The sequence below is a fragment of the Aquarana catesbeiana genome, linkage group LG03 (assembly GCF_042186555.1).
Source record: "Aquarana catesbeiana isolate 2022-GZ linkage group LG03, ASM4218655v1, whole genome shotgun sequence".
NCBI lineage: Eukaryota > Metazoa > Chordata > Amphibia > Anura > Ranidae > Aquarana > Aquarana catesbeiana.
In genome coordinates, this window is record NC_133326.1 from 299,222,554 (window position 1) to 299,235,111 (window position 12,558).

General features: G+C 42.5%; 1 protein-coding gene across 18 annotated transcripts in view; it reads left to right on the forward strand.

Annotated features, from left to right (window-relative positions):
• PPFIA2 (PTPRF interacting protein alpha 2) overlaps window positions 1–12,558 on the forward strand; it is a 544,100-nt gene that overhangs the window by 487,833 nt on the left and 43,709 nt on the right. For all 18 annotated transcript variants that reach the window (XM_073620222.1, XM_073620225.1, XM_073620227.1 and 15 more), the window contains 2 exons: window positions 7,350–7,525; window positions 12,399–12,467. In XM_073620222.1, coding sequence (XP_073476323.1) covers window positions 7,350–7,525; window positions 12,399–12,467 — 245 coding nt within the window. The remainder of the gene's footprint in view (window positions 1–7,349; window positions 7,526–12,398; window positions 12,468–12,558) is intronic.

Sequence of the window (12,558 nt, forward strand, 5' to 3'; positions counted from 1 at the left end):
AGTAAGAAGGGTCGCTGGTTCGAATCCCAACCACGACACAACCTGCCTGGAGTTTGCATATTCTCCCTGTGCCTGCGTGGGTTTCCTCCGGGTACTCCGGTTTACTCCCACACTCCAAAGACATGCTGGTAGGTTAATTGGATCCTGTCTAAATTGTCCCTAGTATGTATGAATGTGTGTTAGGGACCTTAGATTGTAAGCTCCTTGAGGGTAGGGACTGATGTGAATGTACAATGTATATGTAAAGCGCTGCGTAAATTGACAGCGCTATATAAGTAACTGAAATAAATAAATAAATAAATTTGCTGCTCAGTGATTGCAGTATTCTAGTCTACATCTCCCCAAGGTAATACATAAAACTTGGCCTGTTAGTGGGTCCTGAGGACAGGGTTGATGACCACTGCTCTAAAGGAGTCTGTTACAACTCTTCCTGCGCAAGGATTCTCTACTCTGACAATGTCAAGCTTTTTCTTGCAGGACCAATCAATGGGCCAATTTAACCCTCTTCAAACCATACCTAAAAGGAATATGTGTATGAGGAAGACCTTTTGAGCTGGTTTTTGTACCTCCTTTTGTAAGGCTGCTAGGATGCCTAAAATGGCAGAGGTACCTGCAATGCAAGTATTTTAGCACTTCCAAAGGAGTGCATTGCCTTTTTCCTATGATGTTTAAGCTAGAAGCTTATTCTTGAAGGGGGGTGCAAATTGAACAGACGGACAGAGCAGCAGAATGTCTTAGTGGTCAGCACCTTGCAGTACTGGGTTGCTCAAGTTCAAACCCCAACCAAAACACTTTTACCTGCACTGCAGGATGTCAGATTAAGGCAGTTATGCAGAATAAGTTTTCCAGCATAATGAGTCACCTGTTTGGTTGATGTGGCCTTCATCAGCTTAGCTGTATACATGGAGTTGTCGTTGGAGGATGCTATGTCCTTCAGGGGTATACTCAATCCGGATGATTGAGTGTGTCCTTGGAGAGTGTAGCATCTTCTGGTGGTAGCCTTGTGTTGGACTTTTTCCTAAGCGGTATATCTGTCTGCATTTGCAGCCTGGGAGCCTGCCTTAACTTTTGCCTTTGTTCCAATGCAATGGAAGTTGGGATGCAGAATATTCTATCCTAAAGAATCATTCTGACAAGTGAGACAATCTGGTCTGCATTTCAAGAGTTTAAACTGCCCCCTTCAAGGGCTAGCTTCATTTGACATCTAAGCTGTGTTTAGTCTGGCCTCCTGCCTCAGAGTACATGTCTGCTGAATTAAAGAAGACTGTGAATTAGGGATGAGCTTCGAGTTCGAGTCGAACTCATGTTCGACTCGAACATCGAGTGTTCACAAGTTCGCCAAACATCGAACAATTTGGGGTGTTCACGGCAAATTCAAATGCCGCGGAACACCCTTTAAAAGTCTATGGGAGAAATCAAAAGTGCTAATTTTAAAGGCTTCTATTCATGGTATTGCCATAAAAAGTGTTTGGGGACCTGGGTCCTGCCCCAGGGGACATGGATCACTGCAAAAAAAAGTTTTAAAAACTGCCGTTTTTTCGGGAGCAGTGATTTTAATAATGCATAAAGTGAAACAATAAAAGTGTAATATCCCTTTAAATTTCGTACCTGGGGGGGTGTCTATAGTATGCCTGTAAAGGGGCGCATGTTTCCCGTGTTTAGAACAGTCTGACAGCAAAATGACATTTCAAAGGAAAAAAAGTCATTTAAAACTACTCGCGGCTATTAATGCATTGTCGGTCCAACAATACACATAGAAGTTCATTGATAAAAACGGCATGGGAATTCCCCACAGGGAAACCCCGAACCAAAATTAAAAAAAAAATGAAGTGGGGGGACCCCCTAAATTCCATACCAGGCCCTTCAGGTCTGGTATGGATATTAAGGGGAACCCCCGGCCAAAATAAAAAAAAAATGACTTGGGGGTCCCCCTAAATTCCATACCAGGCCCTTAAGGTCTGGTATGGATATTAAGGGGAACTCCGGCCAAAATTTTCAAAAAATGGCATGGGGTCCCCCTCAAAATCTATTTTGGAGAAGCGTCACACAGCGGGAGCCTCCCTCCATGCCATCATGGATGCGGAGCGGCCAGAAAAGAAGATGAAGAGAAGAAGATGAAGAGAAGAAGATGAAGAGAAAAAGATGAAGAGAAGAAAATGAAGAGAAGAGCGGGAGCCTCCCTCCATGCCATCATGGATGTGGAGCGGCCCGAGGAGAAGAAGGGAAGAAGATGCCGAGCCGCGGAGGAAGATGTCGGATGAGAACACCGGCGGAAGAACCAGAAGAACCAGAAGAAGATGGAGCAAGAAACCGAAGGAAGATAGAAGATAGAAGAAAGAAGAAAGAAGAAGCATTTAAATAAAGAAATTGTCAAAAACTGTCTCTTGTCATTTTTAACATTTTTGACAGTTTTTAGTGAAATGATAGGGGTACTTTTGTACAAGTACCCCCTTACCATTTCACACAGGGGGGAGGGCTGGGATCTGGGGGTCCCCTTGTTAAAGGGGGCTTCCAGATTCCGATAAGCCCCCCGCCCGCAGACCCCCACAACCACCGGCCAGGGTTGTGGGGATGAGGCCCTTGTCCTCATCAACATGGGGACAAGGTGTTTTGGGGGGCTACCCCAAAGCACCCTCCCAATGTTGAGGGCATGTGGCCTGGTACGGTTCAGGAGGGGGGGCGCTCTCTCGTCCCCCCCTTTTCCTGCGGCCTGCCAGGTTGCGTGCTCGGATAAGGGTCTGGTATTGATTTTTAGGGGGACCCCACGCTGTTTTTTTTTTTTTTTTATTTTGGCACGGTGTTCCCCTTAAAATCCATACCAGACCTGAAGGGTCTGGTATAGATTTTGAGGGGGACCCCACGTAATTTTTTTTTAAATTTTGGTTCGGGGTTCCCCTGTGGGGAATTCCCATGACGTTTTTATCAATGAACTTCTATGTGTATTGTCGGACCGGCAATGCATTAATAGCCGCAAGTAGTTTTAAATTACTTTTTTTCCTTTGAAATGTCATTTTGCTGTCAGACTGTTCTAAACACGGGAAACATGCGCCCCTTTACAGGCATACTATAGACACCCCCCAGGTATGAAATTTAAAGGGATATTACACTTTTATTGTTTCACTTTAAGCATTAATAAAATCACTGCTCCCGAAAAAACGGCCATTTTTAAAACTTTTTTTTGCAGTGATCCATGTCCCCTGGGGCAGGACCCAGGTCCCCAAACACTTTTTATGACAATAACTTGCATATAAGCCTTTAAAATTAGCACTTTTGATTATTCATGTTCATGTCCCATAGACTTTAATGGTGTTCGCGTGTTCAAACAAATTTTTTGCCTGTTCGCATGTTCTGGTGCGAACTGAACAGGGGGGTGTTCGGCTCATCCCTACTGTGAATCAAGAGTCAGTGTTTAGCTCCAAAGGGTTTGTTCCTGCAGGTCTGGCCTGGAGTCCAGAAAGAATTGGAGAGAAAGAGTCCTCAGCCACGTAGTCAGCAAAAAGCTCCAGTTCTGGGGGAGAGGTTGCTTACTGGCCTTTTCCATATTTGTGCCACCCACACAATCCTTTGCTCCAGCAACAATAAGCAAGTTCTGCTAGCCAACATAGTTCTTACTGTCTCTAGGGACGGCAATTCCAATTCCAGCAGATGTGATTTTAAGAGGAGTACTATTGTTGCTCAGAGGGATGCCTATTTCCAATTCCCAGAGCTGTCTGACATACCTCTGTTTCTACATGGATTAAGACATCTTGCAGCATATATGTCTGCTGGTTGGGTTCTCGATTCACTCCTCCTCTAGACAGGGATTCCTGTCAAGTTCGCAGAACCCTATATGAGATTGGTTGGCTAGTCTTTCAAAAAGGGTCATGTGACTCCTACGCAAATATCTGTGTATCTGAGAGCTTAATCCATCATGGTTCAGAATGCATAGCTTTGCCACTAGAGCATAATGGTGGTAGGATGCTGGGTAATCTGATTCCTGGCTTTTCCTCTCTTCACCTGTCAGTGTCTCACTACCTGATGATCAGGACCATGGTCTCTCCCATCCCTATATTGCGCTCAATGTAAATGGCTTCCTGCTCTGAAAGTTTTTTTTTCTCCAATATTGATCATGCAAAAAGCCCAGCGATTCAAGTCTCGCAAACAGGCAGATGAAGCCTTGGGTGCTGCTGAGTTATTACCAGTGGAACTCCCCTGTCGGGAAATTGTTTTGCCTGTAGAACTCCCCGGTTAGAAAGTTAGTTGGAACATTCTGGTTTTCTGGCCAGCTCTTTCATGCTCCCTTCACATTTTTATCACCTAACAGCAGGCTTTTAAGTCTCCAGTGAGGCTGAACATCATAGTGGTGTCCTACATCTGGGGGCAGGTCAGAACCTGCAGGGTCAGTCCACTGAGAAGAGGTAGAGATGACTGTAATCTGGGTGGAGTAGAATCTTCCTTATCTCTTTTGAGTCTACATAGAATTTCTGGGAAGAATCCATATACTGTGGCCCAATTAGGCAATAAGTGGTTCCTACATTTCCTACATCCAGGTCCCTCCAAGTGCATTTTATCTCTGGCAATAAACAGGAATGAATTCTGGACAGCCATGAGTAAGCACTAACGTTAGTGCGAAACGTCAGCTCTATTCCTGTCTGCTGTCACCCTGTAATTGATGTGCATTTTCTTAATAAACAAGGCTAATCTACGAGTGCGGCTGTCCAGAATTCATTCCTGTTTATTTCTACTAGCAATAGCCAGCACCTACAACCTCTGAACCAAGAAGGATTTATTTTGGTCTGTTTGAACTTTTCCTGGAGCGGTGATCAGTCCTCTCTGGATTTTATCTCTGGACAAGATTTCAGAGTTAGATCTGGTAGTATCTCCTTACTGTTACAAGCTGGAAAGCTTTCCCTGGGGCCTGGGCAAAGCCCTGGGTGCAGATGCTGTGTCAAATCAGGAAAGGTCTCACAAGCCATATGCTTCCAGTTTGATCCATATACCGTTTTTTGGGGGGGTCTGTTGCCAAAAACTGTGGCAATTTTTGCAGTAATTCCCTATTGGCGAAACAGGCCAAGCTAATATCTATAAATCCTACAAAAAGATTTGAATAGAGCTTGTTCAGTTTGGATTGCTTTGTTTTCTTTGCGTCAGTCCTCTGGTCAGGTGCATTCTGGACTTCAACTGATCCTAAAGCTCTCTTAGAGGGCAGATCTCTGCAGTCCCTGTCATATTAAATAGCTCATGGGTGGACTATCCCTTACTAAACCAATACTTTTATTGGGGGCTGCATCTGAGTCTCGAAGGAGAGCCAAGACTCTCTAAGTGGGGTTTACTACTTGCTCTGGACTTTCTTGATGAGATCTTTTTGCAGTCCAGCATGGGTAAAGACTGAACTATGAAGACTGAGCTATGAAGACATGCACTCTAAGGGCTATCTTTTCAGCCAGGAAGTTTGCCAAGATCAAAGCTTTAGGCTAGGAAGGATACTTTGATGACTTACAGCTCCAGGTGGGATCCCTGCCAATCCAGTTGGAGCAAGGATTGAGCAATGATGTCAATCTCTCTAGGGCTACATCCTCAGCAGGAAGTTTGGCCAGATTCAGGGCCTTTAAGGCCCCTTGACAGCTTGCTGCTCCATATGGAATCTCTTTCAGTCCAGTTTTGAGTAAAGTCTGTCATGAAAGCAGCCTTTCCTTGGGTTCTTTTTCCTCAGTCGGGAGGTTTGCCAGGATCTTGGCCTTGTGCCAAGAGGGACCCTTTTGGCTTTCTGCCCAGTATGGGTAGTGTTTATATCCATACTGAGTGGCAATCTGAGGTGGCTTCCTTCCACCAAGAATAACTGGTTCCATGCCATGGATATTGGGATACTTTGAGCATGCTCTCAAGCTACAGCTTTGCTCACAGTTTTAGGACATATTTGTCACTCTCTCTAGCAGAATCAGTGGGGCAAAATCCCGAATTTTTGCTGCATGGGTCATTCCAGCTAGCCATTAGGCTTATAAAGCTTAGGGCTTGGTTCCTACAGAAACAGTCACCACACACTCATCCAGGAGTGTGTAGGCTTTGTGGGTTCCCTGAGCACTAGGAATAGTTGTAGGAGGATGACATGTCTTCCATTAAAGCTGTTCTGGCTCATTGTGGGGTGTAGCTAACTTCCTTATGCTGTTAATATCTATCCATTGGGTTTCTGTTGGCTATAGTTGAAACCCTACTTTTTTAACACCCCACCCTTGTTTTTTTGGGCTAGTTAGTTCCCAAATGTATGCTGCCATGGAAGTCTGTCAGGAAAACTGAAAATTTACTATCAAATACTTACCATAATTTTCCTTTCCTGATGGATTCCATGGCAGCAGGAGTTCCCTTCCAGAGTCATGAGTAGGCTAGTTACGGAACGGGTCCTCTGGCTCAGCCTGAAAATTGATGGAAGTGGGGTCCTATGGGGTGGAAGCAAGGGCCGGGCTACCCAAATGTATGCTGCGATAGAGTCCATCAGGAAAGGAAAATTATGGTATTTGCTAGTAAATTTACCATTTTCATTGACCCTGAAATCTTTGTGTTACTAAAGCCTTTTATATTTGTATTATTTTGTGCGTTAATTATCTGTCTTGCAAGATTTTTGGTGCCTAAAAAGAAGACAGTGGTCGTTTTTGGGCGATCCAAACACATTACTGATCTTCTATCTTAAATGTAAGTAATAAGCTATGACCTGGTTGTTATCAGAAATCCCAAATTAAAACACTGCTATTGGGCTGCAAACACACCAATAAAAAGTATTTTCCTTCAGGTGTGGTCTCAGGTAGTTTGACTTAAAACTGAAATAAACATTGGATAGCTAGTATCCAATGTGTGTAGGCAACACAGGTGAAAACACTTTCCGATTATATGTTCCATAAAGGAAACTTTCCTGTGAGAGTCATGGAGGCTGCCATGGCTACTTCTGTAAATGCTTCCTAGCCAACCTGTTTACCCTCTTTCTTCAATAGTGTATGCCCCTTACCAGAATCAAACCCAAAAATAAGGATGTCTGCCGCCTTCATTTATGAATACTTATTCAGGTCGGTGACTCAAAAGGGATTCAGCACTTTTGGTCAGTGCAATAGCCAGACAGATAGCATCTCCGGGAATGGCCATAGAATCCCTACCTCTCACAGGAAAGTTTTGCTATAAATCTTAATCAAAATTGGGTGCATTTATTATTACAAGCTCAAAACCACTAAAGGGAAAAAGAAAAACTTTCTTTTTGGAAAGATTGCCATTTTTGCCTGCAGATAAACTTAAGGAATGATTTATTTATGAAGGTGGCTTAATAAGAGAGAGATTTTGAAATGACGATAAATAGGCTGACACTGCAATGTGTTTTCCTGTTCTAGATGTGCTGGTTTGGAGCAATGACCGAGTAATCCGTTGGATCCAGGCAATAGGTCTAAGGGATTATGCAAACAGCATTCTAGAAAGTGGTGTGCATGGCTCGCTCATTGCTCTGGATGAAAACTTTGATTACACCAGTTTGGCACTGTTATTACAAATCCCAACACAAAATACTCAGGTAAGTTGGCCAGTGGTAGCTGCCTTTTCTAATGTTATTTAGGCTATAGTATATGGGCTTTTTTTAGTTATGCTATTACGTAATTGAAATTTCCTTTGCACTCAGTTGCCAACTTTGTAAACAAACTGAGCTGTCTTGATAGGATTACACGTTGCTTAGTTTATTACTGATATGACGTACTACAAAAAAGATAACGTCAATGAACAGCTCAAGCCCAATCATTGTTAGAAATGTCTATTCCAAAGTTTATTGTACATATATTATCAAAGGACAAAACACAATTAAAGCCTTGTACACACGATCGGAATTTTCCGCAGACAAAGCACCAGACTTTTATCTTAAGGGCATGTGCCGTGAACCTGTCTTGCATACAAACGGTACACAATTGCCGGCCAACAAACATGAACGTAGTGACGTGCTACGTGGAATTTCAGCTCTTGAGCGCCACCCTTTGGGTACCTTCTGCTAATGTCGTGTTTGGTGAGCATTGATTCAGAGCATGTGTGTTTGTACTTTGGACTTTTTGTGTGACAGACTTGTGTACACACGATAGGAAAATTTGAAAACAGACCGCTGTCCGCCGAAAATTTACTAGCCTGCCATCCAGCATTTGGCCAAGTTGGCCAACAATTGTCTGATGGAATGTACTAACAGTCGGATTTTAGACAGTCTGTCATCACACATTTCCCTGCTGAAAATCCAATGTACGAGGCTTAAGACCACTTTAATTAAAAAAATGAAAGGAAAACAAAAAAAAAAAAAAAGACAGACCCTTCATATACTGTATGTCTAGGAAATCAAAGGGATCAGCATTGCACAATCACCTGTAAGGGGAATGTCACTTACTCTGGATCTGGATTTTGTTAGTAGTAATAATAGTACACACCTGAACCAAAAAGCAGCAGTAAATGCAATAAATAAATGAATATATGCATGAAAAAAATGTGCAAAAAAACTAAAAATAAAGGACAATTCACATATATACATAGATCAAGGCCATTTTAACCTACAGAATCTCACAAAAGTGAGTACACCCCTCACATTTTTGTAAATATTTGATTATATCTTTTCATGTGACAACACTGAATAAGTGACACTTTGCTACAAAGTAGTGAGTGTACAGCTTGTATAACAGTGTAAATTTGCTGCCCCTTCAAAATAACTCAACACACAGCCATTAATGTCTAAACTTCTGGCAACAAAAGTGAGTACACCCCTAAGTGAAAATGTCCAAATTGGGCCCAATTAGCCATTTTCCCTCCCCAGTGTCATGTGCCTTGTTATTGTTACAAGGTCTCAGGTGTGAATGTGGAACAGGTGTGTTAAATTTGGTGTTATCGCTCTCACTCTCTCATATTGGTCACTGAAAGGTCAACATGGCACCTCATGGCAAAGAACTCTCTGAGGATCTATAAAAAAGAATTGTTGCTCTACATAAAGATGGCCTAGGCTATAAGAAGATTGCCAAGACCCTGAAACTGAGCTGCAGAACAGTGACCAAGATCATACAGCGGTTTAATAGGACAGGTTCCACTCAGAACAGGCCTCGTCGTGGTCGACCAAAGAAGTTGAGTGCACGTGCTCAGTGTCATATCCAGAGGTTGTCTTTGGGAAATAGATGTATGAGTGCTGCCAGCATTGCTGCAGAGTTTAAAGGAGTGGGGGGTCAGCCTGTCAGTGCTCAGACCATATGCCGCACACTGCATCAAATTGGTCTACATGGTTGTCATCCCAGAAGGAAGCCTCTTCTAAAGATGATGCACATGAAAGCCTGCAAACAGTTTGCTGAAGACAAGCAGACTAAGGACATGGATTACTGGAATCATGTCCTGTGGTCTGATGAGACCAAGATAAACTTATTTGGTTCAGATGGTGTCAAGTGTGTGTGGCGACAACCAGGTGAGGAGTACAAAGACAAGTGTGTCTTGCCTACAGTCAAGCATGGTGGTGGGAGTGTCATGGTCTGGGGCTGCATGAGTGCTGCCAGCACTGGGGAGCTACAGTTCATTGAGGGAACCATGAATGACAACATGTACTGGGACATACTGAAGCAGAGCATGATCCCCTCCCTTCAGAGACTGGGCCGCAGGGCAGTATTCCAATATGGTAACGACCCCAAACACACCTCCAAGACGACCACTGCTTTGCTAAAGAAGCTGAGGATAAAGGTGATGGACTGACCAAGCATGTCTCCAGACCTAAACCCTATTGAGCATCTGTGGGGCATTCTCAAGCAGAAGGTGGAGGAGCACAAGGTCTCTAACATCCACCAGCTCTGTGGTGTCATCATGGAGGAGTGGAAGAGGACCCCAGTGGCAACCTGTGAAGCTCTGGTAAACTCTATGCCCAAGAGGGTTAAAGTAGTGCTGGAAAATAATGGTGGCCACACAAAATATGGACACTTTGGGCCCAATTTGGACATTTTCGCTTAGGGGTGTACTCACTTTTGTTGTCAGTGGTTTAGATATTAATGGCTGCGTGTTGTTATTTTGAGGGGACAGCAAATTTACAGGGTTATACAAGCTGTACACTCACTACTTTACATTGTAGAAAAGTGTCATTTCTTCAGTGTTGTCACATGAAAAGATATAATAAAATATTTACAAAAATGTGAAGGGTGTACTCACTTTTGTGAGATACTGTATATGATGTGATATTCTCCTTACATGGGTACAGTATATCATCATAACACAATTATGTGTAATAAAAACAATTGATAAATAAGATAAATCCATATGCAAATAAGATATTGTATACAATATTAACAATAGTGTCACAAAAATAACAAATCATGTCCATTCATCATACAATAGCAAAAAAAGACCCATAATAATAATCTCAGTGCAAAAAAACAATGTGCAAAGATAAAAAAAAAAAGAGTGAGATGCTCTACATAGCAAAAAACCATACACTTCCTTGCTTTCCATTGTCCAGTTCCAGTATTTAATGTGTGGTGTGCAGACGTCCTCTCTGAGTCCCTGATGATGTCAGTTGTGAAGAAACATGTGGGACAGAGTGGACGCTGTAAAGTCATCATGCATGCACAAACGATGGAGCGATCTACCTGTACCTCTTAGGAGTATTCTGCTCATTTATTTTAATAGATGGTTTTATGCTCTGTGGAGCATCTGTCTCTTTTTTATGTCTTCTACTGTATATAATCCTGTGCATTGTGAGACCAAGTTGTCTACTGGGGAGAGGCTGCAAGATCCTGAGCTCATCTGTTTTGACAAATGGTTACATCAACCTAAGTGCTTTATGACTTCTCTGATTCAGGGGGTCATAGCTTTGTGGTAAGCCTCTTGTGTGAAATAAGGTGAAGAAGCATGCAGATGGTGTGGAATGCTGAGAAATTCTTATTATGGAACTTTTTTCACTTTTGTATGCTGAATAGACTTGCTTTGTTTTTTTGTGTGACACCATTCTTAATATTGTACACAATATCTTTTTGCATTATGATTTATCTTCACATTTATCTTTATCAACTGTTATTATTGCACACCATTACGCTAAGATCATATACATGTTTTGATTATTGCAGCATGTTTTTTTCTATGCTCTATAAAGATTTGTATCTAGTGGTGTGCTAGATGCTTTTCTTTTTGATTGGACCATAAGAGCAATTCCACTCTTTATTTATTGGCATCAGTATCACATAAACACATGCAGGGTTTTTGTTGTTGACTTTGTATTATCTTCAAGTAATTTTGAAAAGAACATTTCTTTAATGGTTTTGCGCTTGAGCTGACTTTTGGTTGAAGTAGCTTTTGTGTAATAGATTTGGTAATGTGAGCTTTTAGATTGTTTGCTAGCAGTTATCAAAGTCTTCCTGTGTCAGGAAGACGTGATAATAGACTGATGCCAATATGTAAGCCACACCTGCTGATTTACCATACAAAACATACATGCAGCTCACCATATCCAACACACATTCAGGTGGAGATTCAGGTGCTGCACATAAAGTGACACTACAAGTAGAAAAAAATTGAAAAGTAGGACAACAAGGTGACTTACTGCTACTGGTTTATGTCACCTTGGTTGACATTTTTTTCTCCATGAAATTTTGGCTGTATGTTTTTGTATGCTTGCAGCATTTGACCTCTTTCCATGCTTCCTATTAACAAGGCCGGGACAAGGGATGGGTAAAGGGGATGGCTGCCCTGGGCGCAACGCGTATTGTAGGGATGGGGGTGCCGCAAGTTCCTTCTACTATAAGGCTGGCAGGAGTAATGACAGCGGCATCACTACTTCTGTCAGCCCAGCACTGGAAGCGGCAAGGAGAGGAGGAAAGAGCCAGAAGGAGGTGCGGGCTGTGCTCTCTCTCTCCCCCTCCTCCTCATAAGCTTGCACATAATGAACGGTGGGGGGCAATTTGGCATCTTTGCCCATGGCACTGGATGACCTTGTCCCGGCACTGCTTGTTAGACTTCTGAACTAAAATGGATCTAAGATGTTCAATGAAACCAGATCCTGCTTTCTGAATACTGGCACTGTTTATCTGTTAAACACCTATGACAGCCTGTGAGGTAGATGCAAATGCTTCTGAATGGCCTTAGAGAATTTCAGCTTTAGGCATGTGGGCTGAGATGTACTCCTGGGGCCATTATGTTCTTTTATGCTCCTGGAGCATATGGGTCTGCTTCACAGGCATCTGAACCTAAAAAGCCAATAAACACTGGCTGGGTCTGTGCAGACTAGAGCAATTGAGCCTACTTTATTGCATCCGAGGTCTATATTACAACTGGAAAGTTTCATGAGAAGTGTGAGGGTGACGCCAAATACCAGGTATATTAGCTAAGCAAGTATCTTTTAAGGTGTCAGTAAATGGATATTTGTGTTTTTATAACTGAATGCTGACTGTTTTGATTTCCAGGCTAGACAAATTCTGGAAAGAGAGTACAATAATCTATTGGCATTAGGAACCGAGAGACGTCTTGATGAGGTAAACCATACTACTAGCCTGTTTTTGACAATTATGTGACAAAGCAATGTTATGAAAACAATCATTTCTCGCTATTCATCTACATCCTTTT